The sequence below is a fragment of the Arvicanthis niloticus genome, chromosome 6 (genome assembly GCF_011762505.2).
Source record: "Arvicanthis niloticus isolate mArvNil1 chromosome 6, mArvNil1.pat.X, whole genome shotgun sequence".
In the NCBI taxonomy this organism is placed as follows: Eukaryota; Metazoa; Chordata; class Mammalia; order Rodentia; family Muridae; genus Arvicanthis; species Arvicanthis niloticus.
Genome location: NC_047663.1, coordinates 3,966,935 through 3,994,716, shown reverse-complemented (window position 1 = coordinate 3,994,716; position 27,782 = coordinate 3,966,935). Strand labels below are relative to the sequence as shown.

At 53.7% G+C, this 27,782-nt stretch overlaps 2 protein-coding genes across 12 annotated transcripts in view; one reads left to right on the top strand and one right to left on the bottom strand.

The window, feature by feature from the left end:
* Positions 1–3,033: 3,033 nt before the first annotated feature.
* Positions 3,034–13,816, top strand: Engase (endo-beta-N-acetylglucosaminidase). 3 transcript variants are annotated; one of them, XM_034507831.2, is made up of 14 exons: positions 3,034–3,291; positions 5,328–5,398; positions 5,532–5,733; positions 7,295–7,443; positions 7,892–8,049; positions 8,599–8,747; positions 8,968–9,133; positions 10,431–10,534; positions 10,842–10,950; positions 11,131–11,321; positions 11,733–11,881; positions 12,450–12,558; positions 12,827–12,941; positions 13,121–13,816. In XM_034507831.2, exons 1-14 carry the CDS (start codon positions 3,173–3,175, stop codon positions 13,535–13,537), a joined length of 2,208 nt encoding a protein of 735 aa, XP_034363722.1. In that variant the 5' UTR covers positions 3,034–3,172; the 3' UTR covers positions 13,538–13,816. The 3 variants fall into 3 exon arrangements, with proteins under 3 accessions (XP_034363722.1, XP_034363723.1, XP_034363725.1); XM_034507832.2 differs by having other exon boundaries at positions 12,453–12,558; positions 13,121–13,683; XM_034507834.2 differs by having other exon boundaries at positions 3,218–3,291; positions 5,536–5,733; positions 13,121–13,683.
* Positions 13,817–15,779: 1,963 nt separating this feature from the next.
* Positions 15,780–27,782, bottom strand: part of Rbfox3 (RNA binding fox-1 homolog 3) — a 427,841-nt gene continuing 415,838 nt past the window's right edge. For 4 of the 9 annotated variants that reach the window (XM_034506985.2, XM_076935375.1, XM_076935374.1 and 1 more), the window contains 6 exons: positions 23,638–23,691; positions 23,383–23,515; positions 22,746–22,926; positions 21,645–21,709; positions 20,474–20,552; positions 18,542–18,729 (listed from right to left, as the gene is read on the bottom strand). In XM_034506985.2, coding sequence (XP_034362876.1) covers positions 18,685–18,729; positions 20,474–20,552; positions 21,645–21,709; positions 22,746–22,926; positions 23,383–23,515; positions 23,638–23,691 — 557 coding nt within the window. In that variant the 3' untranslated portion in view covers positions 18,542–18,684. Of the gene's footprint in view, positions 17,278–18,541; positions 18,730–20,473; positions 20,553–21,644; positions 21,710–22,745; positions 22,927–23,382; positions 23,516–23,637; positions 23,692–27,782 lie in introns of those variants that run through there. The other 5 variants (XM_034506986.1, XM_034506984.1, XM_076935377.1 and 2 more) reach the window with 3 other exon arrangements.

Here is a 27,782-nt window from a genome sequence, read left to right as displayed (position 1 = left end):
GAAGGAAGGTGGGCTGAGGATACCCTCCCCTGCTGAGCTGCACTGCTTCTGCCAAAGAGGCTTCCTCTCAGAGCTGTGTGGTTCCTGAGCTCCTGTGTCTCAGGGTAGCCTTCCATTCGGACATTGTCCTTCCTCAGAGCTGTGCGGCTCCTGGGCTTCCGAGTCCTAGGACACATTCCCATCTAAGCAGAGAAGTCAACAACCTTTTTCCTTCTTTTGCTGATTAATAAGAAGAGATAATGGCCAGCCCTTGTTGATCTATGAATGGGAACCCCAGTTTTATCTGTTATTAACCACAGCCCTCACCTCAGTGGGGAATAAAAATGTTATTTCTGGAGCCAGATAGGAATGATCACGGACTGGGAACAAATTTAGTTCACTCCAAATTCCATGTCTCAGTGTGGTAGCAGTTTCATGGAGTTTTTGCAGTAACAGAACAAAGGCAGTCACAGATCAAGACATCTTTCAAATACACTGTTGGAAACATGAGGTGCGTACGGCACAATAGAAACATCTGTGCTATGGGTCTCCCGTGCTATATGGTGACATTCTTAGCTCTGGGGTTGGTGGAACCTAGGGGGTCTGTTTGTACATTCCAAAAGATTTACCTATTAGGTCATAGGACATTAGGTTGCAGAGAGGAGGACAGTGGCTGTTCTGGGGCCAAGATAGCTCAGATAATCTGTGATTAGACCCTACATCTGACACATTCGAAACTCTCAATAATCAAAGACGTTCTAACCAGTTAATCGGCTTATAAAATGCAGCACCTTTGCAGGAACTATTGTCCACACACCATCTTAGACTCAGCTACTGTCACAGACACAGGATGTGCTGGGTCCAGCCAAGCACCTTAGCTCCTGGGAAAGCCTGTGTGATGTGGTCCAGGTTGAAAGCTGTGTTCACTCTATGGAAGATCCAGGAGGCTGCTTCTGTCCTACCATCCTGTACCATCTCACAGACTCAGGTGGCTGCCACAGTTCCAACCATCAGATCCTCACACTCGCCTGGCAGCCAGCAGGAAGCAAGGCAAGAGACGTGCAGTGTTTGCCCAGAGCAGTAGACCCCTGGCCTCCCACACCGGCCCTCAATTTTGCTGCTTCTCCTTCTTCTGGTGTTTGGAGCATTGTGGGGGGCTGAGAAGGAAGGGGCAAGACAGAGTTAGACCATGTTATAGGATGCTGTCCTCTGGGCATGACACAGCCATTGTCATCTAAATTGATTCCTCACTCACAAAACCTTCACAAGATGGGCCTAGCACGACGCCCTTGTAGAAGGAGTGGGGAGCGCGTGTGTGTGTGTGTGTGTGTGTGTCCAATCATCACATCCCAAACTGAGAATTCAACAGTTCTTCTTTCCTACTTGTGACTCTATCCTAGACACACAGGTCTCGGGGCGGGGAGAGTGTCTACAGTACAGAGCAGGGAGTTGGGAGGTAGAGGGACGGTGCCCACCTACACGGCTTTCAAGAAAGCTGCATTTGCACCACAAGGCTTCACAGTAGATGACCATGTTTGGGCTTGTGGACAGTAGCCCAAGTGACCTGCTACCTTCTCTGTCCCAGCCCCATGCCGAGCTCCCCTCTCCACTCAGGGTCAGTAGGAAGAGGTGTCCTGCCAACTGTGTCCTGTAGATCTGTGTAACCTGCTCCCCAGTGCCTCTTCCCTGGCCCACTGGCTAGCAGGCAGTGTAACCAGGGCCTATACTCAACCACCTTAGTCACCATCCCCGCCCTTGGCGTTTATGGATGCTTGGGGCCTCATAAAGCTCAAAGCCTGTAAACAGTAATAAAGAGGCCCAGAGAACTTGGCTTGGGCAAGCTGCTGTGAGGCCAGAAGCTGAAAGCTGCAGAGGGGGTATTGGGCTCAGTGAGGAGAAGCCATTTCCTCATTGTCCGGCATGTCTTCTCACCACTCTGAAGATAGACCATCAAGGTTACTGTGACTCCCTTCTGTGTCTAAGTACTGCGGAGGTGCCCTCCAGCAGATGCAGCTTCCTGGGCCCTGCATACTTGAGGAGATGAATTTCCTGCAGAACACAGGCTTGGGAGTGAGAAGAACGAGTTCAGGAGAAAACTATCCATGCTCACTGTGCTGACCATCCTACAGGGGTCTCAGTTGTACAGGACAGATGGAAACAGTTCCTCCAGGACAGTGGTACTGTCCCCCATGCCGCCACCCACCTTTACTCCTGGATTTCCCATTGTAGCTGGTGATAGTATCCCATCGAGCCCCATCTTAAGCTGGTTATAACCCCTTTTTCTTTTGTTCATTAATGAGAAAAGACAATCATCAACCTTTGTTGATCTATGAATGGGATACAAGAGATTCAGTATGGACTACAGGCAACTGCAGAATGCTGAGACCGGAGAACAGTCCCGGGAAGAGCCCCTTCCCAGCTGGTCATCCAATTCCAAATGGCCAGCCCTGAAAATATATACATACAAGTATCATTATAGGGATTTAACAGGTTATGTGTATATATAAATATAAAAATCATGTATATATAAAAATCATGTATATATATGTATATATATGTTTCATATATAAAATATATATGAAATAAAAATCATGAATTTGAGAGAGGTCGGATGAGGTACACAGGAATGATTGAAAGGAAGAAAGGGAAACTGTTGTAATTATATTTTAATTAAAAAAAAAAAAAGCAGACTATGGTAGCATGTGCCTGTAATCCCAGCAATTGGAGATGGGCAGTAAATCCCATCCAGGGATCCAGGGAAGCTAGGCCTCCAGTCTCTAGCTCAGTTCCAGGGCTCATTGCTAGTGTGTACCGACCTGGTGGTCGCTGGCAGATTGCTTCATCTGTCTGGGCTACATCTTGATTTTTTGGAAAAAGATCTTCGTGACTAAGTCTAAATGACATTTTTTTGGGGGGTCTCTTAGAACCTTGGGCTCAGGATCCACGTAGTCCCGCCTTTCTCCCAGACCCCGCCTATCAGGTCCCGCCCCATCTCTCCGGTTATTTAACTCCTGCTCTACACTCAAAACCTGCAGAACGCGTTTTCTACCAGCCGGAACTCGGTGTGAGCCAACCGCGGCATTGCACACTCTCCATTGGCTGAGAGCTACGACAGGGGCAGGCCCAAGCTTGCGATTGGCTGTTGGAGCAGGGTGTCTGGAGGGCTTAGCGGTCTCGGCGGGCGCTGACGGTCATGGAGACCTCGTCGGTGCTGACCCGGGGGTCTGCACGGCAGCGGAGCCCCGCGGCCCCGGAGAAGCAGGCGCAGGACCAGCCGGAGCGGAGGCCGGGGCGGCGGAGGCAGGGGCGGAGGTGCGCACGGCTGGGCTGAGCTCCGGGTCTGGGCTGGGGTGGCCATGCTGCCTGTCCCTGTGCGGTGCGACACTGTCCATTGCTCGCGGACAAACCTGCGTCCCTCCATCCCCGGCCGCAGACAGGCCTCCCGAGCAAGCTAGCAGCTCCCTTGTTCCTAACCTATGACGGACCCTGTCCCAGCCCATCGGGATCCCATTCTGGAAGGCTGGCGCCAAGGCTACTGCACCTTTCTTTGGCCCTATCGATTAGTCAATCCCAAACATAGATGGCTTTCTGTTCGGGTGATATTTGAATTGAATCTTTAGGAACGAGAAGGACTGTGCTGGGTGGACCAGAATGGGCAAAGGCACAAAGGCAGGAGTGGACAGACATACCCCTCTGGTCCAGGGATTCTAGTCCAGAGTTGTAACCCGTGGTCGGTAGGATGCTGGGAAAGGTATCAACGCAGACTTGATGTGTCCCGCTCTGTTTTGAAACCCACAGCAATGAGACAGATGGGCCATTCAGACTTTAGGGTGGTTGCTGGCTGATGGGAAAGGTATTCCTGGGTAGAAGCAATCCTAAGAAGGTCTTTTCCTTCTTACTGGAGGGATATTCAGGTAACAAAGGTGGGCAGGGGCAGACCGGATCGTTTGAGTTCTTTTGGATGCAGCTGAAGGATAAAGACATCAGCCAGAGAGAGCCATCTGGAAGAGGAGTATTCGGGAGTGAAATTTGAAAGAGGGGTGTTTTGCATGGCCTATTGACACAGGCCATTAATTCCAACTCCTTGAGGGAGTGAGGCAGGAGGATCACAAGTTTGAGGCCAACCTGGTGTAGTGAGGCCGCATCTCAAAATAAAAATGGAAGGTCTTGGGATAGATTCAGGGCAGAGCACTTGCCTAGGATGTAGGAAGTCCTGGGTTTGAGCCCCTAGCTCCACAATTAAAAGTTGACATCTCCATTTTGGCCTGCTACTGTCTGGCCGTCCCTGCAGTTCCAAAGGCTCCTCAGTCTGATTGTGGAGGGACAGTGTGATTGATGGCAGAACCTATGGAGGGAGTTCAAATCACTCCTGGTGGCCTCAGGCCGTGGGGGCTTTAGAGAATGCCAGCTTGGATAGCGTCTACAAAAATGGCTACTATAGTGTCTTCTCGCTACTCTTAAAATGATACTTTGAAACATATTAACAAATGAACACTTCCTGATTTTGCTGTACTCAGACTTGGTAACTTCATGAAGCCAAAGTAGTTATTCCTTGTATTATTCAGTTGCTGAAGGAGAGGCCGGGGGCAATGAGTGAGAGTCCCTGCCTGTGTGTGGGCAGAAGACAAAGCCTGGTCCTGCCCTCCCGGGGTCTTCAATTTTGCTAGTACTTGAAGACCATATCCCTTGGCCAGAGAAGGCCTGTGGCTCTAGGAAGTGTTTTTTTTTTTTTTTTTTTTTTTTTGGGTTTGGTCTTTGGTTTTTTCGAGACAGGGTTTCTCTGTTTAGTCCTGGCTGTCCTGGAACTCACTCTGTAGACCAGGCTGGCCTCGAACTCAGAAATCCGCCTGCCTCTGCCTCCCAAGTGCTGGGATTAAAGGCATGCGCCACCACTGCCCGGCTAGGAAGTGTTTTAATGTGGGGTTTTCACCTGTTGGGTGGGACTGTCGAAGCAGGAGCAGGCCCTAGTTGCTAATAAGACGAACCCCGGATCCCCTTTTTCTGGTGCCATGCGTGCCTTTGGTGTATATTTTATAAGCCGTGTCCAGTGATATCTAGCTAGCCATTTGTTTCCAGCCGTTATTTACCTGGGGGGTGGGGGCTGAGAATGTGGCTCGTTGGTAGAGTGTTCACCCCACCATGTGCAGATAGATCCCTAGTTGAGTCACCAGTGTAAATGGGGTACAGTAGAACACCCCTGTAATCCCAGCTCTTAGAAGGTGGAAAGACAAAGATCAGAAGTTCAGTGTCACCCTTGACCACACACTTCCAGACTAGCCTGGGCTACATAAGATCCTGCATCAAGAAACAAAAGCAAATCAATCTTTTAAAACCTACCCTTTGCCCAGGATCAGTGAGGATCAGGAAGAGGAAGCAGTCTTTAGAGATGTGGTCAGTTTCACTCCGGATCCTTTACCAGGTGAGGTGACCAAAGTTCCCGCTAATGTCCCTTCCTGGCCATCGCGGTCCCCACTCCCATCCCTGTCAGAGTCGAAGGGTATGCACGACTCCTCTGATCTCCATTATTCCTTACGGTTCCCTCCATGGACCAGCTAGATATTATGACAAGGATACTACCAGACCTATCAGCTTTTACCTATCGACGCTGGAGGAGCTCCTGGCCTGGACCCCCCTCATGGAGGATGGCTTCAATGTGGCCCTGGAACCTCTGGAGTGTCGCCAGCCCCCACTGAGCAGTCCTAGGCCCCGGACCCTGCTGTGCCATGACATGATGGGCGGTTACCTGGAGGACAGGTGAGGCTCTGTCGCGGCGCTGGTCTTATTACTGGCCATCCCGGGATGGAAGAGGGTGGAGAGGAGTCCTAGAGCCCTGGACGGAGTTATGGAAGCAGGTTCTAGTTTGGCCTCTGACACCTCAGGGAGAGAAACTCAGTCCTAAGTTAAGCTTCCTGTGGCAGAAGCAACATGAAATTGGGTGAGCTCTCATCAGTTTGAGCTGCACAGACAGCTAGTTCCTCAGGCTGCCCCTGAAGAGAATCACCTCCTGACCCAGCAGCCTCAGCCTCATCTGATTTCTCTGTTGTGCTTCCCCTAAGCTCTGTCCTGGTTCAGGCTTCTTGCCTTGGCTTCCTGTGCTCTCTCTCCCCTCACTCTCCCAGCTACCCACAGGCAGCTAGACTGACATTTTTAAACAGTCTTTGGACTGTCTTGGACAGGATGATTGATGGGAAGCTGAGTCAGAGCCAGCTGCCCAGCCTGGGGTGTGGTCAACCGGTAGACCCAGGGACACAGCCCTGAGGGCAGCACTGACCCTGTGCAGGGAGCAGAAGCCAGAGACAGGGCCGTACTCGGCCTCCCTGCTTCATCTGCTCACAGAGGCTGAATGCTGTCTGTGCAGTTCCTGTGCTAACTCCCTGGTCAGTGAATGAGCTTCCCTCCCCAAACCACCGTGATTTATTTTTGAGATTGGGTTTTGCTATGTAGTTTAGTCTGGTGGAGAACTCATTATGTAGCCCAGCTGGCTTCCAGCTCCAATCATGCCACCTCAGGTGCCGCCATGCCCAGCAGGCTCCCGACTGGCTCTTTGTGCGTCTGTGAGTGCACGAGCATTTGTGTGTGTGAATAATAGGGGCCAGAGGTCAGCCTTAGCTATTGTTCCTCAGATGCTGTTTACCCTATGTTAGAGACACACTTCCTCACAGGCCTGGAACTCACCAAGTATGCAAGGCTAGCCTGTCCGTGATTCTCCACCTTCCCCTCCCTGAGATTACAAACACGTTCCACCATATATGGATTTCTAACTTTTTAAAAAATTATTTATTTATTTATTTATTTATTTTTACAAATTTTTAAAAGATTTATTTATTTTATATATTTGAGTTACACTGTAACTGTCTTTAGACACACACCAGAAGAAGGCGTCAAGTCCCATCACAGATGGTTGTGAGCCACCATGTAGTTGCTGGGAATTGAACTCAGGACCTCTGGAAGAGCAGTCAGCGCTCTTAACTGTTGAGCCATCTCTCCAGCCATAATTTTTTTTTTTTTTAAATCCATTCTGGGGCTAGAAGTCATCCAAGGCAAGCATTTTATTGACTGACTTTCACCCCAACTCCTGCTCCTGACCACTCTTGACAGAAGAGCCTCAGATTGTTCCTTCCCTCACTCCTCCCCACAAGGTCTCACACAGCAGGCCTCAGTTAGAGCCAGAGACCAGAACTGAAGGACAATACTTGAGTCAAGTCTAAAACACCAGCGATCATTGCATCCTGATTGATTCTGTGTCCCGGGGCCTGATCATTGCATCCTGATTGATTATGTGTCCTGGGGCCTGACCATTCTGTGTCTCTACCAGGTTCATTCAGGGCTCAGGGGTCCAGAATCCCTACTCCTTCTACCACTGGCAGTACATTGACATCTTTGTGTACTTCAGCCATCACACTGTCACCATCCCCCCGGTGTGCTGGACCAACGCGGCACACAGGCACGGGGTCTGCGTGCTGGGTAAGAGACGGGTGGTTGGTGTACCCATCGGGTGGTCCTGCCATTGAGCAGTAGCAGTGTCTGTGGGTTCGGATGGGTGTCTGCATACTTTTCCAGAGAGGACCAGATAGTACCTGTGTTTTTAGCGTGCGGCCATTGGTCAGGGTGATGGTGATCAGCATAGCAGCAGCTCTAGATGACGGGCAGGCAGACGGGCCTGATCTGTCCTAGGAAAGCAGTCCTCACCTGAGTGGTGGCTGGGTCTGGCCCGAGGCCGTACTTTGCCAACAACTGGGTCAGCTTAGGGCCTCCCCAGCTTTGTTCAGAATCCTCTGTGACCACATCCCAAAGGACCATTGACTGAGTGTCTACGTTTTCCTATAGTCCTGATGTTCAGGAAGCACACTCGTCCCAGCCCTGGGTCAGAGGAGAGCCATCTGTGCAGCCGTTTCTACCTCTTGTCTCACAGGGACCTTTATCACAGAGTGGCAAGAGGGAGGCAGGCTCTGCGAAGCCTTCCTGGCCGGGGATGAGCGCTCCTTCCAGGCAGTGGCCGATCGGCTGGTCCAGATTGCTCAGTTTTTTCGTTTTGATGGCTGGCTCATCAACATCGAGAACTCTCTGAGTGTGAGCGTTTCAGTGGGGTCCTAGTGCCGGTCCCCCTCACCCCTTGCTTTGCAAATTCCTCTTTGCTTGTTTCTCCTGACCCCACTCCTTGTTTCACTCTTGTCCTTTTGCTTGGCCCCTCTTGCCCTGGACCCAGCCCCTATCCTATAGCAGCAAGATCCATTTCTCACATCCCAGTGAGGACCAGCTGTGCTGTCTCTGACTGCAGGGAAAGGAGAGCCCAGCTATTTGATGAGCTCCTCTGGTGTGTCCTCTTTGGCTTCTTTCTCAATGTCCCCACACTGTTTTTTCCTATCCCTGCTTCAGGCTTGTGTGGCTTTTCTGTGGTCACTGCATCTCCTTTCCCCTTTTCCTTATCTTTTCCTGAGTTCTGGGCTATGGTCTTTCTTGTCCAGCAAGGATGGCAAGGTCCTCCTTGATGGCTGTGAGACACGGGGCATTTTTGCTGTGGTTGGCTCTTGTGGCCTCCCCTGTCTTCTATATTGGGTTATTCCTCATGACAACTGTGCCCAGCCTCACAAAGGTCTGATCTCCCTCCCTTTCTCGCAGCCAGCTGCCGTGAAGAACACACCTTTATTTCTCCAGTACCTGATGGCACAGCTCCACCAGCAGGTCCCTGGAGGTCTGGTGTTGTGGTACGACAGCGTGGTACAGAGTGGGCAGCTCAAGTGGCAGGACGAACTGAATGAACAGAACAGGTGAGCATAGGGTGACCGTGAAGAAGGATGAGCTGGCCAGGCCACAGGGCATCCTGTGTGGGCATCCTGTGTGGGACTATTCCACACAGGGCGAAATGCGTCAGGCATGGGCAGCCCCGGTCCCTGGGTGATGTGTGCCCATGAGAATCAGGGGTGCTAACAGTAGCTGGGTGCCCCATCTGGCTGGGCCTGGCCTCAGCCAGTCCTTGCCATCTCTCAGGGTCTTCTTCGACTCCTGTGATGGGTTCTTTACCAACTATAACTGGCGAGAGGATCACCTGCAGCGGATGGTGGCACAGGCCGGGGAGCGCCTGGCTGATGTGTACGTGGGCGTGGATGTGTTTGCTCGGAGCAATGTGATCGGAGGTCGTTTTGAAACCGACAAGGTAGGCGGTGGCCTTCACATCAGGGCTGCTGGTCTGCATGCCCTCTGTGGCCTCTGCCTTGGGGATCTTCCATTCTCACTAGTACCTCAAAGGAAACCAGGGCACCCTGGACCCATCCTGTGTCTCTCCCAGCCACTCCTCTAGTCACACGCAAGGATTCTGTCCCCACTCCTGCATCATTTCCCATAGGCTCCAACTTCCTCCTGGGCCAGGTGCACATGCTTTGGAGCATACTGAGTGACCTTTCATGCCACTCAGCAGACATAGGGGACATACGGGGGGCCATAGTGGGCAGCGGTGAAGCAAGTGGTCTTGGGGAGAGGAGGAGTGGGAGAGGGGAGAGCAGGCTCTGCTCCTCTCTGTCAGTCCTGCTTCTCCCCTGGGTGCAGGGCTCTCAGTCATGAGGAAGCTGTAGATGAATCATTCAATCCAGGGTCCAGGTTTCACTTCTATTGTGATAAAATAACCTTGACAAAATGCAGCAGGAGACACGGGGTCTAATCTCAGGTTACAGTGTCGGTATGTAGGGAAGTGAAGGCAGCTATTGTAGCAGTCAGGACCCATGGGAAATGACACAGGTGCTTGCTTGTTCTCAGCTAGCTTTCTTTGCCTTCCCCGTCTCTCTTTATTTTTGAGACAGGGTCTCTCTTTGTAGACATGGCTGTCCTGGAACTTACTGTGTAGACCAGGCTGGCCTTGATCTCTCTGTCTCTGCCTCCTGGGATTAAAGGTCACCATGCCCAGTTTTTCCTCTTTTATACTGTTCAGGACCTCCTAGCCTAGGGAATGGTACTGCCTACAAATGGCTAGGTTTTCCCTATATCAAACAAGACTAGTATCACACGCAGGCATGCCCGAAGGCAGACCCAGTGCAGACCGTCTCTCACTGAGACTCCCTTCCTAGGTAACTCCATGTGTGTCAAGTTGACAGTTCAAACTAAGCAGCACACAGTGACACGACCCAGGGACTGCAGATTCTCCACCCTCTGTGATTCTAGTAAGGTGATGAGAGGTGTCTGCAAAGAGGAGACAGGGCTTAGAGAGTCACAGTGATGAACTCATACTCCCTGCTCATAGTTGAGTCTGCTCTGCTTTCCTTCACCTGCCTCTCTAACCGTCCTCTAGGTGGCTTGTGAGACACCAGGGATGAAGCCCAAGACCCTCTGCCTGGAGCTGTGAGGAAGAGCTTTTCCTCTTTGGCCCTACTTGAGAGCACCTTGCCTGTGGGCTGGCATCCAGGAAGCCTGTCTGGACTCTGCCCCAGTGTTCAGCATCTCCCTGGTTTCTGTCTCCCCAGTCCCTGGAGCTGATCCGCAAGTATGGCTTCTCCGCGGCACTGTTTGCTCCTGGGTGGGTGTATGAGTGTCTGGAGAAGAGCGACTTCTTTCAGAACCAGGACAAGTGAGTCCCCAAGGGCTTTGCATGGGCTGGTAGGAGAGAGCGCGTCTCTGCTCTCCAGTGGGGTGGTGACTGGGGGACAAGGGGTGTCAAATGAGAACAGAGTGGCCACCCTGGCATCTCCCGGGGAGGATTCTAGAGACCAGTCGGGTAGGCGGGAACAGAAGGCGAGAACTGCTTCCTCCAGATGGCCTCTGGCCTGCCCCTAGCTGCAGACTCCCTGAATGGCCCCTCTTAGAGATTCTCCAACTCCATGCAGGGCTGCAGGGGTGTGTGCTAGCCCCTCACCCTGACTCCTTCTTGCTGTCAGGTTCTGGAGACTGCTGGAGCGCTTCCTGCCCACACACAGTATCTGCTCCCTGCCCTTTGTCACCTCTTTCTGCCTGGGCCTGGGTACTCGAAGAATCTGCTATGGCAAGGTAGGCAGGTCAGGGGCTCTGTGTCTGGTCTCTGCCTAGGATGGGCGGGAGGGGGGCCAAAGGGCGTGTGTAGGAGGGCTGTGTATGGTTGTCTCTACCTCCTCCGTGCTCTCCTGCTGTCTGCCTCTGCAGAGGAGGCCACTGCCCCTGTCCCATTTGCCACATTTCCTCTCTCTTCAGGAGCAGGCAGTGGGGCCCTGGTACCACCCTAGCGCCCAGGAGACACAACCCCTCTTTGGTGAACATAAGCTGGCTGGTGACAGTCGGGGCTGGGTGAAGACACACTGCTGCCTGGCCGATGCCTGGCACGGGGGCAGCTCTCTGCTGCTCCGGGGCCTGATCCCGCCTGAGGTTAACAGTGTAACTGTGAGGTGGGTGAGTGACGGGTGAGGTGTGTAGGTCTCTGTCTTCTGCCCTCCGTGTCCGTAGCTAATTAGGCAGAGGGTCTGCAGGAGCTGAGTGAGGACAGGCGTTAGATCTCAGATGACACACTGCACAGCGCCCCTGTAGCTTTCTGAAGTGTTACCCAGCTGTGACAGCTGAGGGCAGTGCCAGGCAGGAGTCTGAGACCACCCACTGAGTAGTACCTCCCAGCATAAGGCCGCCTTAGATGGTGCCCGGGAAGAAATTACAACCAGGACCTTCCAGTCTACAGCAGTCCGGCCATAGAAATGGCCAAGCCCCAGGAGGGCCAGGTATGGGGCTTTCACCCCCTCACTCCCAGCTAGGCAGGGAGCTCGGCAAGGATTTCTCCCACTTCTCATGGAGTTTCCCTCCTCCAGGCTGTTCTCTTTGCACGTCCCCATGCCACCCAAGGTTTTCCTGTCCATGGTGTACAAGTTTGAAGGCTCAACGGATGTCCAGGTGGCTTTGGAGCTCACAACAGGGGATGCCAGCAGCTGCCATGTGGGTGGCATGTTGGTGTTAAATGGTGAGAAGCTGAGTAACTTCGTGGAAGAGAAGGCCCTGGCTCTGGGCTGGGCTTCTGTGGGCGGAGCTGTTGTGGGCGGGACTGCTGTGGGTAGGTTTCTGTGGGCGGGGCTGCTGTGGGCGGGGCAGGGCAGCTTCCACCTTGGGTGGAATCTGGATTGTGATCATTACCATAGAGATTTGCTAAGCCCAAGCTGTCCTCTGTGACCCTGCTAAGCAGCAGTCTCCTGGGCAGGTGGATACAGGTCTCCTCTCTGGGACACTGAGGTGTTCACATTACTAGGTTGTGGAGATGGGAAGCTGGTAGAAGCCAGGATGAGTGAATCTGGCCAGTAACATACCAACACTCCACATGTCCTCCAAAGCTTTTCCTTTGTGCCCAAGCGTCTGTTCCACTAGGGGTCTTACCTAGATACCCCTCCCCCTACATCCTCACCAGGGGTCTTACCTAGACACCCCTCCCCCCACTGCCCCACCAGGGGTCTTACCTAGACACCTGTTCCCAGCCACATCCTGCCCCTCTTGGGTTTTCTTGCGGAATTCTCCTTTCTGAAGCCCATGTCTTCCAGCAGAAACTGGCTCACGGCACAGCCCCAGACCCCTTCGGGTACCCCCCACCAGGCTGGCTAGATGGGCCAGCAGTTGTGGCCAGCAGCTCAGTGGGGGCTGGATTCAACGGTGAGTTCCTCTCCTGGCAAGTCTCATAAGGCAATGAGCACACATGGGAGAACTTAGAGTCCCCCCCTGAGAAATCCCAGAACAAGAGGGAAGGGGCAGCCTGGGTTTGGCCCTCCAGGATTCCGCAGCAGTAAGACAGACAAGGACACCCCTTGGGGGCCCTACTGTAGTCCTGGGCCCCGTGACCCGGAGTACCCTTGGGGTGCTTCTCCTTCATGGCTAGGGCCCTCGCCCAGCTGGCTTGTGAGCAGCTTGTGTGCTCTTTCAGCTGCTATGAGGTAAACCTTCGTGGGTGCCTGCTCCAGGACCTCTTGGTGAGCTTCTCACGGCCACCAGGCAGCCGGGAAGAGGAGAGCTTCAGTTGTCGTCTTGGAGAGATCCAGGTGTGTTTGGGGGAGTTGGGCTTGCAGAGAGAAGAGATGGATGGGGGAAGTGTCTGGACCCCTTGGGAAGAGGACTGGGTGGAGGAGGGAGGGATGGAGCATTGAGGGGTAGGTGTGAGGGGATGTCCTTTATGTCCTCCCTGGGCATCCAGCCAGGCGAACCTTCTCTCTCCTACCAGGTGGTTGATGCCAACAGCCTTCTGTCCCCTCTGCCCCGGGTGCAGAGTGTCACTGTTTCACAGCTACGCTGGCTTCCTCTGATCACTGGGTCTGAGGGCCTCCCTACCCGGCTCCTCCTCAGCTGTACCCTGCACTGGTCCTACCTGCTACTCCGAGCCCGCTGCTTCCGGATTCACTGCTTGAAACGGACAGGAAGCAGCTCTGTGACAGAGGAGTCCCCAGAGACAGAGAAGCCCGTGTTCCTGGGCCTGGCTTTTGCCAACCAGTACCGTGTGGTGGATTTGGCAGTGGAGGCTGCCAGATTTGGCCAGGATGGTCGTGTGGAGTTCCTGGTAGAGCCTGTCCCCAGGGAAGGTTTTCTGGTGCCTCAGGCCGAATGGGGAAGGGCGGTCCTACTCTACTCTGCCCCTCAATGAGCCCACTCCAGAGCACAGTACCTCCTTGCCTCAAGACTTGAAATTTCTTCTTGGCCAGCCGTCCAAGGCTGCGTGGACTGCTGAGGATAGCCAGGTCCCCAGGAGACAGGGTCTCAAGGTTCTGGCTGTGACCTCAGGAAACTCTGCCCCATGGCAGAATTGCCTAGCACCCACACCTTCTGTAATACTCTCCATGGGATGTGGTTCTCAAGGAAGAAGGAGAAAGTTTGAAGTTTCCTCCAGAAAATTCCATAAAGGCTATTTTTCCTAGGCTGGAAATATGCTTCTGTTGAGCATGGCGGCCATTTATCCCTGTAGCTTTGACAATCAGAGGCGAACTGCCCTGGTGGGAGGAAGGCTCTCTGAAGACTGAGGCAACAGTCGGGGAGGAGTGGAAGTCAGGGAGGCTCATGGGATAGCTGGAACGGTGCTCCCCAGGAGCACCATCAGTGGCACCTGGCACCACATCCCCACCTGTACAAGGTGGGCCAGTCACACTTCAGACTGACTAGCTGTGTGGATGGTGGCCCTGGCAGCTGACTGTCCCAGGGAACCCCAAGTCCCTTGCCTGTGCAGTATCTCCCATAGGCCGCCGGCTATGTGACAGCACAGAGGCATGAGGGTGCCAGCCACCATCTTATGTCCCTCAAGAGGCAGCTAACCCTAGCCTGCTTCCAGGTACAGTGGCACCCTTAGCTGTACTGCAGCCCTGTTGACACTAGGCTGCACAGGAACTTCTTGCTATGTGTCTGGGTCTTGGGTAATGGCACCACCACTCCCCCCTACACACCTCACCCCACTTCCAGTGTTTCATGCTCAGGCCCCAGTAGAGCTCTTTTATCCTTTCTGAGTTCAAAATGTGACACAGCTCTGTGGTCTGACCTGTGGCCCTCATGCTGTGGTATGAGGAGAGACCGAAAGATGGCAGAGCAGCCTGTTGCCATCTTCCTCAGATTCCTGAGTGTGACACAAGGAGGGAGTGCCACTCCTGCCTGTATGGGCTGAGAACTGCCCCACCCCATCCATCTTCCCTGATTTCCTGGGCACCTTGTTCCTCGAGGGAAGTATAAGGGTGAGGACCTAGAACCTGAGATCGGGAACATTCTGCCCGATCTGTTTCTTGTGTGGTTCTACCAGGGTCTCTAGTAAAGCCCAGGCTACTCCTGTGCCCTGGAATGGCTGTGCCAGCCTTGCATGGGGTAGGAGTGGGGAGATGGTGAGGAGAGCACCTGGGGCTATGCTGGTCTTTCTCTGGTGTGTCGTCCAGATTCTGCCCCAAAGCCTCAGCTCTCCCATTCCCAGCCAGGCTCCTGTGTGGCTGGAGTGGAGAGTCAGTGGGGAGCAGGGCAGGTGGCTGGCTCTGGGCCAGGGCAGCATTCCTAAATACCCTGCTTCCCTTGTGGTACCGAGTCTGCTTTTAAAAGTGCTGGTTCCTTCAAATATTTTATGCAGAGAAGGAGAGAAAATTTATAGTGGCAATTATTCTCTCGCAGTCTGGTGAGCAAGCAATTAGAAGGAAGGGGGCTTAGCAGAGCCACGGTGTGAGGCAGAGCCGTGCAACCTCACTTCCCAGGAGCACAGTCCCCAGTCCCGGCAACACTGTCTCCTGCGCAGGAAAATTAATCTGCCGGCATTTAAGCCTAGGCCCCTCTGGTGGATATAATCGCTCGGAAATAAATTATCCAATGTGAAAAATGAGACGTTGAGTCTTGTGTGATCCAGCTCGGAAGCTTTTGGGTTAGACTCTGTCTGGCCCCGTGCAGACCTCAGCCGTTTCCTTCCAGATCCCCTCCGTTACCTTCCTGCCTCCATCAGAAGGAGTGTCCCTTGTCTGTCTCACTGTCCTGGGACTCAAGAGGCTGGCGTTGCAGTGGTCACCTTGAAATGAGTGTAGGGCCACATCTCAGGGCACCCACACCACAATGGCCTCACTCCCTGAACACCGTGGCCTTGGAATACCCAGAATGCCTCAGTTTCTTTAGGTGTGACTTGTTGCAGAAGCCATGGGACTGTTCTGTTCCATTATCCTGTCTTAGATCGGGTGCCAACCTGAGGCCAACTTGAATAAGGGGATCGGAATTCCCTCAGTTACTTGCCCTATTTATTTGGTATATAACTTCCCCATTACCACCTGGCAGGATAAAAACCTGCCTATCTAAGATCGGGGCCCCAAATCCCATTCCTTGGTTGCCCCATCCCCCCTCTGTTTTGAGAGCTGCTGAATCGGAAAGAGTCTTCCTGGTTTGAAGAAAGAAATCTTTATTAACCTTAATAATAATACTGTTAATTTGAATGGTCACACCGTGGAGGCATACAGAATGGTAAGAAAGGAAGCCTGGGACTCGGCTGCAGTCCTGGGAGGGGCTGCGGGAAAAGGGTCCGAAACAGCAGAAGGCAAGGGGCTCTGTACAGAGGACAGAGCCGGAGGCAGGCGCGGGGCTATGTACATCAGGAATAGAAAAGGAGGGTTCCGTTTCCATAGCTTCTGTGGCTGATGCTGGATAGAAAGTGAGGTGATTTCTTTTGAGGTGTCATGAGACAGTGGTGCCGCGTCGGGAGCCTTGGTTTCTGTTAATTTTTTTTTTTAATTTTTTTCATTTATTTTTTTGCTGTTAACCCTACTCCACCTATCCCTGCCTTGCCCAGGGGCTTCTTGATACCTCGTCCTTGTTCCATCCACTGGGCCTGCTGCTTTCCCGTGACTCCCGTACTTTACCTGCTCAGGGAACAAACGGGCTGCAACCCAGCCGGCCTTCCCTCTGGCAGGGCCAGCCCAGACCTTCCCCATCCCTTGTCTTTCCCATGGGTCCTGCTCTGACTGTCACCCTCCAGACCCACAGCACCTTGACTCCCAACCTCGAGGTGAAGCCCAGGGCAGGTGAAGCCCAGGGCTGGCCCATCTCATTCGCTACTCCCCAGCAGAACCAAGCCTACAGAAGGGAGTGGTAAGCAGGGATGGGTCCTAGCAGACAGCTGAGGCTGGCCTTTAAGCCCAGCGCCTCCTTCAGGGAGGCTGCCACGACAAACAACCCTGTGCCCGAGGGCCCACCTGTCCGCGTTCACAGCGTGAGGACTGGGTCCTCGCTGGCTGAGCTTTCTTTGTTCTGTGTAGCCGGAAGCTTTCTCACATAGGGGAGCGGAGCATGGGGGTGCCCCAGAGTTCTGGAGCCGTGTCAGCCCTTTGCATTGGGAGTTGGAACCCAGGGCGGCTGGTTGGATAGCTGACGGCACTGGCAGCAACATTCAATGAGGCCAGGCTGGAGACCTGGGATGAGTGATAAGCCGCTGGCCCCTAACTGCTCCAGACCCTTCAGGGCTCAGCAGGCAATAGCCCAAGTCAGCTGGCTGCTCCTTCTCAGGGGCCTGGTCCACCCTAGGAACCCCCTGTCTGGGGAGCAGCGTGGGAAAGGAAGACTGGATAGATACCGGAGCCCCCCGCCCCACACCCACTGGCCACTTTTCTCCTCCAGGTCTTCCCTAGTGCCTGGCCATGTCCCTACTGCACCGCCAGCCAGGCAAAGCCACTCTCCGGCGCCCCCTGGGGGACGAGCTCCCTCGGTGCGGGTGTACGCCAGACGTGGACTTGGACTTGGTTGGATGCCTCTTGGTTTGGTTGGTATTTTTTGTTGTTGTTGCTTGGATCTTAACATCTTTTTTTGTTTTGTTTTTTGTTTTGTGATTTTTTTTGTTTTTTTGTTTTTGCCCTTCATGGTCCGAGAAGGAGACGGTGGAAGGTTTCACTACAACAGAAACAGAAACGAGGGCTTGCGGTTTCTGAGGGGCGGCTGCAGCATGCGGGGCCACCATGCCTGTGGTCTGGGGTCCGACCTGAAGCCACACCTCCTCCTACACTTGCCCTGAAGCCACACCCCCAAAACCTGCCCATACCCCCACCACAGCTTCTGGGACCACACCACAAGCTAGACCTAGAGTGCACCATCTCATAGCGATGGGCAGGGCTGAGAACGGATGATTTCTGGGCTGGGTAAAGGGCAGAGTATGGTGGAGGAGAGAGAGCAAGACTCTATCCACAACGGGGCTTGATGAGACTTACAGCTTTGGTCACCTTGTGGCCCTGAACCCCCAGAGTGGAGGGATTCACATCTGCTAGTTCTCTAGGGTTTCAGTTTGACTTCAGGTACCAACTGTCATCCTTTCTGGGACTCTAGGCAGTGGAACTAGGTAGGCCCCCACAGAGGCACACACATGCTGAGACTTGGGTAGCTGCAGGGAGGCCAGAGGAAGCTGATACTGTGTCCCCGGCCTGACTGCTGGAACCCTTCCCTCTCCCGGAATGGGCTTCGACAAAAGGTATGTTGGGTCTTGGGGATGGGTGGTGTGGCTCTGTAGGCCAAGAACAAATGCTTAGAGCCATCAGCTCCAGGAGCCTGAGGAGGTGGTCAGGCTCAGGAGGGTCTCCAGGTCCATAGGCAATTGGGGTGACCTTGGAGCAGGGGCATTTGCATGTCTGTAAGGAATCCCAGAGCCAGGATGACCACGGCAGTATTGCACACAGAACAGTGTGCTTGCGACTACTTGGACAGGAAGATCATTAGTAAACTTTAATAGAAACGTTAACTTCGGCTGAGTGGAAGTCCAGAGAGAGGATGTAGCTACTCGTAACATTCCTTGTGAAAGGTGGGTGGAAGTCCCTCCCACTGGGGGATCCCACTGACTAGGCCTGGAACTCCTCTGTCAGTCATCAAACCCGGGGTGGCCAGGCCTGCAGGGGCTGGCTGAGATGGCTCTGAGGGAGGCTTGGCCTGGCACTTCTGGAGCCCCAAGGGCCCATGCTGCCCTGAGGCATGAGCATGGCCCTGGTGGGGCACCTTGCTGTCCCCCCGGCCTGGCTCCCACTGTATGCATACCATACCTGAAGTGGCTTGCACAACAACGTCAAGATAGGAAACCAAGGTTCAGACATACAGGAAAACCAGGGTCAGAGACACACACACCAGCATGGGTGGGGTGGGGAGACCAGCTGGCTGGAGGTAAAAATCTATGGACTTTAGAGTCGCAGAGGGTCAGCTCGCTGGTCGCTGACTGGGAGGGGCGCACTGTCCTCCTGGCGGTTGTGCCTGGTGTTGGGACTGTAGGGTTTGGTTTGGAATAAGCTGTGGTGTGAATGCTGTGAGGGGGGTCTCTTGCTAGTAGGGGGTGAAGCGGCTGTACCCTCCTCGGCAGAGGCTAGCCTGCAACATCAAAGATGAAAAACAGCCAATCAGTACCATCTTTTGGCATTGGGAGGAAAAATCAAAAAGAAAAAAAATAAGGAAAAAAGAAAGAAAGAAAAAGAAATAGCTAAATCCCAACTTCTTTCCCCCAACAGTATTTCTTTGGGAAGAATGGGCTTCAGGTTGTCATGGCAACCGGGGGGGCTAGTCTCTCTGTGGTGATAGTGGTCTTGGGGCTGGGAGGGATGTTTCTCTCTTGCAGACTTTTATATGGTCTCTGTGCCACTTCTTGGGGCTTCTGCTGAACCCACTGTGCCCTCTGGTGGAGGGCAACTAAACGTGATCTCTTCATGCCTGCTGGGTAAGTCAGGACAATCCTGACAGGGTTTCTAGGTTGAAGCTCTGGATCCACTCAAGCCTGAGGCTCACACCTGCTGGTCACAGCGCCTGCCCTGCATCCGAGCCTCCCAGGGCTTCCTAGGTTTGATTCTGTGTCCTGCCAGAGAGGTTTCTGTGGAGTCTCCCATCCCCAGCCCCAGCTTTTGTAGGAAATGGGGGGAAAACAGCAAATACCGAAAGAAAAAGCTGGAGAAGGTCTCCAAAGCATTAAAAATGAAATAAATGGGAAACAAGAGGACTCTGGGAGCCAGCGGCAGCTCTCGGCTAGCGGCTGTCTGGAGGCTGAGCTCTGCAGGCAGGGTGGGCTTCAGGGCCCGCTCCCTGCCCTCTTCCTGTATGGCTGTGGCACCCTCCTAGTTAGAGCCCCTACAGGCCCACTTGGGATGTCTGGGCCTTTCAAAAAATCAACAAAGACAAAAATTCGAAGGGAATAATCAAAACCAAGGGAGGTAGGGAAAAAAAAAATCCATGTTGCCTCTCAGCCCTCTCTCTACTGTCCCCCAAATGTTTTCATCTTTGATGCTGGATGCCAAGCTAAAAACATACAACATCCCTGGGGGTGTAGGTGGCACAGGAAGTAGGTGTTCACTGGACACAGACTGTGGGCACAGAGGGGCCGGGCTATGTTGACATCTGGGCACACACACACATACACACATACACACACACAGACACACCAACCATATCCTCGGTGTCCCAGGGCAGGCTGGGAAGAGGGTTTGGTGAGAGAGAGAGTTGTTGTACTTTAGTTCCCTGCCAAGTGAGAATGGAACCTCAAGGGGGTTAACCTCGGGTACACCACCGGGAGGAATGAGTTACATCTGCCCAAACTGCCAGGCCCCTGGAGCCCCCGCATGGAGGAAAGGCCTTGGCTGATTTCTTTTGCTTTCCTGATACTGCGAATGGAGGAACCTTGACAGGACTGTGGTCATTATGCTTCCCAGAGGTGTGGTCATTATGGAGGTTGGTCCTTCCCTCTCAATAGTTTCTTTCCAAGTCTCCAGAATTAGGCATTGCAGCCTTGTCCTACCCATTACAGGATGGACTGCCTCCTCATTACTCTTGTCCCGCCCATTACAGGATGGACCGCCTCCTCTTTACCCTTGTCCCACCCATTACAGGATGGACCGCCTCCTCATTACTCTTGTCCCGCCCATTACAGGATGGACCGCCTCCTCATTACTCTTGTCCCGCCCATTACAGGATGGACCGCCTCCTCTTTACCCTTGTCCCACCCATTACAGGATGGACCGCCTCCTCATTACCCTTGTCCCGCCCATTACAGGATGGACCGCCTCCTTATTAGCCTTGCCCCGCCCATTACAGGATGGACCGCCTCCTCATTACTGGTCGCTCTTCTTACCATGGTTCCGATGCTGTAGGTTGCTGTGGGGCCGATGGTGTGGTGGTAAGGATCAGCAGCTGCATAGACTCTACCATAACTAGGGAAGAGCGGGGTGGGGGGGTGGGGGTGCAGGAGAGGGGCGGCTGAGGCAGGCACCAGCTGACCAGCCTTCCCAGACAGCCTCCTTCCCACAAGCCCTCTCCTTCCCCATGAGACCCTCTCAGCTGCCTGACCTTTCTTCCTGTTTGGAAGGAAGTTTCTGGAACTTAGCAGACTACCCTTTCATTAGGAGGGCAATGTGTTCTGCTTGGTGACCCAAGGAGGGACTGGTGTTCTTAGCAAGTTCATTTGACTTTGCCAAGACCTAGGGCTAAGAGCTGGGGAAAAGGTTTGAAAGGAGAGAGATGGAAGTGGGGACCAGGAATGTTATGACCCAAGAGTTGGCACTCTGTCCCAGGTGACCTTCTGCTCACTTAATCTGTGCTGTGACAAGTTCTTAGAGGACAGGCCTGGGTTATGTATGCCTTCTACATTTTAGAAGGTGGGGTAACAAACCATACGGAGGCCATGGGTTGGAGGGTCCCACCCACTACTGGAGGGCTCTATCAGCTCCCAGGCCACCAGGGCATATGGACAGGTATGACAACTTTCTGTAGGCAGATCTACTATCTGGCCCGAACAGGAACTCTGAACCTACCAGGCCAAGAGTCTAAGGGAGAAGGCACTAGGCTCAGCCTCCGTTGAGGACTGGCCCCTGAACAAAGCAAGCCAGTACAGACACTTATTTCTGGGCACATTCACAGCTGGTTGGAGGAAGGGCTGGGTGCAGAGGCCAAATGGAGGCGTCCAGTTGCTTTCTTTGTAAGAGGCCTTGAGAACTGGTAAACCCCTGTCTTGAGAATCAGGTGTTAGCTGCTACCTGAGCTAGAAGGAAGTGACCAGTCAGGGGGCGGGGCTCACAGGTTCTTGGATCTCTGAGCTCAGTCTAGATTAGTTTCCCTTCCAGACCCTGCCTTTACCAGACACAGGCGCCCATAGATCCTGCATGGTGGGTCTGGCTTCCTGTCTGTCTGGACCCAACCTCCAAAGAGCCCACCACAACCCCGTGCGGCCTGCTGCTCCTAGCCTGACCCCATGCGGCCTGCTGCTCCTAGCCTGACCCCGTGCGGCCTGCTGCTCCTAGCCTTACCTGTCACTGTAGGCTGCGGCGGCGGCGGCTGCTGGCTGAGCATATCTGTAAGCTGCATAGCCTCCCTGCAGGGGAGGTGGGAAGGAGAGATGGCAGATGGATTTAGTGAGGCTTACTGTTGTTGAAGCAAAGCCAGAGAAACTGGAGAACACCCACCTAGCAGGGCCAGGCCCTTAGGAGGGGCTGCAGGCCTCCTCAGGCCTCCTGGGCTGGATCTTGTACTCCCACCCTGGTATGGGATAGCTTAGGTGGTCCTGGCCTGAGAGGGTCTGAGGGGGAAGTCTGGGGACTTCACTATTCAAGATGAGGTAGGGTTGTCCGTCTGTCTGTCCGTCCCTCCCTTCCTTCCTTCCGTCCGTCCTTCCTTCCTTGCAATCACTTGTAATTTCAGTGCATACTAACTGGTACGAATTGTATCTCTGGCTGCATGCTGGTCCTAGCACATACTAAGTGTCCACAGAACAACCGCATCTTGAATGCTGACAGTCATAGGTAGTCCACCGCTGACCCTGGACACTCTGGAATCCCATGAGGGATAAAGGGGCCCTGGAAGGGATTGGTTCAGATAATGCCTTAGCCTTGGACAGTGGATAGTTAGCTACAGATAGCTGCCCAGGGCCCAGGAATGGCCAGGTTCGTTCTGTGGGATGCTCACCGAGGACTCAGAGCCACAGACAGTGATGTGCACAGTTACAAAGGGAAAGCAAGGCACAGTGCCTCACCCGGAGAGAATGGGTACCCAAGGTCTGTCTCTGGTGTCTCTCAGAGCCTCCACATCAGGCAAGAGTGTTCTCGGATGCTGCTCTTAGTATGATTAGGGGTGGGAGAGGGCCACTCGATATCCCTCATATAACCCCCTGCCACATGGAACAGGATGCTGTACGCTTACAGGGCTCTTGGGACAGCCATTAGCAATGGCCGAGGTAAGGACAGATTACTCAGACTGAGCTGTGCTGGCATCTCTAGAGATGCCATGGGTCTATGTGTACTGGTGCACAAGCACCAAGTCCAAAGGGCAGGAGGACAGAAGGGCGGACGGACTTCTCACAGACACAAACAGAATGCTGGACTTGCCCTTTCCCTCCCCAGGGCTACACTTACATAAATCTCAGCACCATAAAATCCATCCTGATACACGACCCTGGAAGCAAACGGACAAGAGAGTGGTGGGAACGCTGGAGAGGTGGGGTAGGCCGGCTCCGGTGTCTGCTGAGGAGGGAGGGGGCACGGTGCCAGCCCCGCCCACGGGACTGGCATTTTAACAAGCGTTTGCTCCAGTGCCCTGTTTGGTATAACAATAGAGTAACACCCTTGCTGGTCAGCTCCTTTCTCCCAGAACCCAGGGGCCCATCAGCCCTCTCCTGCTATCTTCCCTCCTCCCCCAGGCAGCTGTCCCTGTCAGCAGTAGAGGGCAGGACCCCAGGGAAGGGACCAAAGAGGGCTCCCAGAAGGCACTTGCTGGACCCAAGGGCGCATGACCCATTTAACATTCAGATGCCGTGCTGATGGCCCCACAGAGGCCAGCCAGCCCTGAAGGTGTCCCCCATGCTGGGTTACTGATGATGCAGGCAGATGTAGCGCTGGGTTCTGAGGTCCCCACCATCTGTCCTGCCCTACGGTCCTGGAAGGGCTGTTGAGTCCCCTTAACTGCTCAGGGTTGCTTCCCACACCGCAACCCCTCCCACCCCCTACACCCCCCCCCCCCGCTTTCCTTCAGCCTCCCCTTCCAGGTACTCACGCTCCGTAAGTTGGAATGGGGGGTGGAGGTGGTGCAGCTCGAAATGTATTATACACAGCACGGCCCCGGCCCCTCAGGTGCGCACCCCGGTAGGCGACGGCGGTGCCCGTAGTGGGGTAGGGGAAACTGGTCACTGCAGAAAGGGGCACAAGAGAGTGGGAGACGGGAAGCAAAGAGAGGGCTGGGGCTTACAGCCCCACTTGCCCCACCTACCCCCATCCCACCTGCTCCCATCTGCCCCACCCCCACAATTACCTGCATAGAATTCAGGCCCATAGACTGCTCCTACCACAGGGTTTAGCTTCCAGCCTAGAACAAAAAAAGAACACAACCACTGGCTTCCCACACATATTGCCACCTTTCCTTATGCCTAGGACCTCCAAAGGCAGTAGGTAGCTAGGCCTACAGAGATGGGCAGAGAAGGTGGACCACTGACCTAGGCTCCTCTCCCTATACACCTGCTACTGGGGGAATAGCGGGCATCCCCACTCTGGCCCGTCACCGGGGTTCTTAGGTTCCTCCTGCACGGTGACTTCCCCCAGCTTGCTCCTGGGTATCCTTGTCCTGGGGCATCAGAAACTTGGGGTACAATGGAAAGGGGAAACAACTTGAAAACGTCAGTATCCAAAGCTGGGACAAAGGATTCACTGCTATGGGTTGGTCTTCACCTGCTGCCCTGAGGTTCCTGGGGCTCCCCTCCCTGAGGGGTAGCTCCCACCCTCTGCGCTCTCATCCCAAGTCTTTCTGTAGGGTTGCTGGGGAAGAGGGCAGGAGGTCCATTGGATTGAGGAGAAGAATAGTGACAGGGTCAGCAAGATGGCTCAGTGAGTAAAGGAGCTTGCCACTAAACCCGGTGACCAGAGTTCAAGTCCCTGGACCTACATGGTAAAAGGAGAGAGGCAACTCTTGCAAGTTGTACTCTGGTCTCCACACATACTATGATATGCGCGCACACACACACACACACACACACACACACACACACACACTAAGTAAAATGTTAAAAGAATAATAATGGTGGTTGATAGGTCTTGGGTACCATAAATACTGTAGTCACTCCTGAGGGTCTCATCATGCACCGGGGCAGGTGTTACAACCTCCCCCTTTTACACTTGGGGACAGACTGGTAGTGTGTATGTGTGTGTGTGTGTGTGTGATTGGCTTCTCCTTGGGACTCCAGCTGGACTCTGCACCCCTGCCTGTCCCTTCTTGCAGGTGGGCAGTCCTCTTCCCACTGGGACTTGGGAGCAAAGCCCTGATTCCCTGGGGCCTCCAGAGCTAGAAGCCAGCCCGATTCTAGTGGGCGACATACAGGTCAGATGGTAGCTAGCAAAGGATTGGCTCACCCTCATCATTCACTCGGGTCTCCTCATTTGCATGCATGCTGAGGAGGGACAGAGAGGACCTGAGCCATGGCCAGTCAGCGAGAGGGTGGCAATATACTGTAGCAGATTGTACACGGAAACCCCATAGGAGGGCAGGTAACAGGTGTCACCTACCCTCTACCTACCCTCAGTCCACTAGTTTCCCACCTAAACTGTCTAAACTGGAATCTTCCACATAGCTAAGGTTAGCAGGGAAGAAATATGGAGAAATCTATCCTAAGATCACATCTTCCAGGATAGATCTGAGCTTTGGGGCTGGTCTGGGTCCCACCTTCCCTACGGGAGAGGAGAGTCTGGGGGTGCATCCTGTTTCAGAGGCCCTGGGCACCTTGACCTGTCAGTTCTGGCTGTCTGAGAATGTCCACTTTGTCTGCTGGCTCTGCTTCAGTTGACCCCCACAGGTTTACAGAGACAGCCTGAAGACCCACCTGGAAGGCTATTTGTATCTACTGTAGGTCGGGCACCTGGTAAAAGCTGGTGCGCTTGCTTCCTGCAGTGGGACCCCAAGCCCGCCAATGATGAACTAACTTCAGAGTACTCGGTGTTAAAGCTCTCATGAGCTGATACCCCTCCTGGCCATGCCACAGTGAGCCCAGGCCTGTCCCTCTGAAGCCCTGGAATTCTTGCTTGTCAAACGGAGGCACTGAAGCTCGAGACTTCTAAGGCGGGATGAGCAGAGCTTCCTGCCTCTCTCACTTCCTGACAACAGCCAGCATCAGTACCTCGAGGAGCCAGCCAGGAACAAGGCTGTCTGGGGCTCGGTTTATTCTGTACAAGCACACTCTTCGGCCTCCTGTTCTTCCCAGACAGCGGTGTGACTCGAGTATCTTGAGGGAAGAGTGGGAAGGAGGCTGTAGCCGTGGTGCAGAGCTAGGGACCACTCACGTCCCATGGATCCACAGAAGCCAACAGGTCTCTTCCTGCCAGAGCAGGTCTCCTCAGCATGGGTGGCTGGCCTTGGAGACAGACTTTCTAGTGGATCTCATGACTGTCCACTAGACCCCTATGACCTAGTCCAGGGTCCAGAGATTTGTTTGAGATGCCCGTGGTTCTCATGTAGCAGATGTCCACACTGGCTAGATCACTGTGTCCATTTATTTCAGGCTACAGAATCAGGAGCCTATGACATTTATTTCAGGCACACAATGCAGAGGACCAGATTCAAATTCTCAGGCCACTAGAACACCCAGCTCTTAAAGAAGAGGGCTTTATCAGTTTAATGGGGATGACGATGTACTGGTTGATGGGTGCTTCGGGTCAGCCGTGTCCTCCTCGCTCATGAGGGCTTCCCTTGTAGTGACTACTCCTCGGCCACACCACCTACACATCCCACATCTGGTCCACCTCAAGTCTACCATTTTATCTCCTGTGCTAGTCACCAGCTAGCAGAGGTTAGCTGACATGCTCTAGGGACTCTGCTAAATCCAGGGCACCTTCAAGTTCTCAGAATTTTGAGAACCAAGTCCTTGCAAAAGTGGGGAGAGGAAGCCATTGGCACGCAGTTCTAAGCTGGGACTGGCCAGAGTCCCCATCTGTGCTAGTTACCAGGTTCCCCCAACACACACACACCTTGACACAGTCTGGAGTCATCTGGGAAGAGGGAACCTCGAGTGACAAAATGACCCCATCTCATTAGCCTGCAGGCAAGCCTGCGGTCAAGCCTGCGGGCAAGCTTGAGGGCAAGCCTGTGGGCAAGCCTGTGGGGCATCTTGATTAATGATTGATGGGAATGGCCCAGTCCAATGTGAGTGGTGCCACCCAGGCAGGAGACTGTCCTGGATGGTATGAGAAAGCAGGCTGAGTAAGCCAGGTTGAGCAGGCCAGTGAGCAGCCTTCCTCCATGCCCTCTGTTTCAGTTCCTGCCTTGACTTCCTGCCTTGACTTCTCGAAGTGACAGACTGTGACCGGCCAAATAAACCCTTTCTTCCTCAAGTTGCTCTTGGTCATAGGTATTTATCATAGCGACAGAAAACCCAGCTAATACACCAGATCACCTGATCTCTGTCTGACCATGCACCAGCTCTGCCCCCTGTCCTGTCTCAGACTCTCAACACTAGAGACTCACCCAGCTCTGCATACAGCCTATCTGAGGACAAGGGTAGCTGTGATATGGTCCATCCTGTGCTCCATCCTCCCTCCATGCAGAGGTGGGTCACTGTGTTGTCTATGGATGGTACAACCCTCCCATTACAGAAATTGCTCCCCAGTAGGCTCCAAGAGCCAGACATGGTCCCTGTACACAGCCAGCTACCCTCAGGGAAGACTTGCTCCCACTTGGCAGAGCAGACCCTCACTAGATTCTCTAGAAGTCACCACGAAGGCAGCCATCAGCACTGGCAGACTCAGGCTTCCTGCAGCCAGCAGGTGTGCGTACTCCCAACCATATAGTTCACTCATGGTGTGGGCCAGCTGGGAGCCTCATGGCGTAGCTGACCCTTTTAAAGCTGAAAGGACATGCTTCTTCTCACTGTCAGCGTTTCACTTAACACTGACACCCGTGACCCCAGCCCTGAGTGACCCCAGACCCGAGATGCCCTTAGAAATGGTACTCATCATTACCCAGCCGTAAGCAGTGGATCCAGGGTCTTAAGTAGCCCAGGCTAGCCTTAAACTATGAAACTCTACCTCTACTCTCCATGTGCTGGGGTTACAGGTGTGTACCACCACCAGCCACCAGTTTGTGTGCTGCTGGGGGTTGGAGCGCAGGGCTCTACGTGTGACAGGCAAACACTGTATCAGCTGAGCCATACCTTCATCCCCTAATGTTCCTGTTTTCATGTGAAAAGATTGGGATCTAGAGGGGTCTGGAAGTTTGACTGAGGTCACGGTCCCTCTTCGCCTGTCCTGTGTATGTGTATTGTGGACAAGGACAGCACACCAGACCACAGAGCCCTCTAGTGGCGGCTCTAGTCTCCCAGGAACTCTCCACTGCACTTGCTGCCTGTCTAAATGGCCGCTGAGAGCTGTGGACATTTGGAAAAGCTCAGGGGCTCTGACTGGAGACACCAGCTGTTA

Bases quoted from the DNA above. Each gene is read 5' to 3' on its own strand.
- Engase (XM_034507831.2), top strand. From the start codon at position 3,173: ATGGAGACCTCGTCGGTGCTGACCCGGGGGTCTGCACGGCAGCGGAGC. The intron at 8,050-8,598 runs GTGAGCGTTTCA...CCTTTCTCGCAG, and splicing joins ACATCGAGAACTCTCTGAGT to CCAGCTGCCGTGAAGAACAC. The intron at 11,322-11,732 runs GTGGGTGAGTGA...TCCCTCCTCCAG, and splicing joins GTTAACAGTGTAACTGTGAG to GCTGTTCTCTTTGCACGTCC.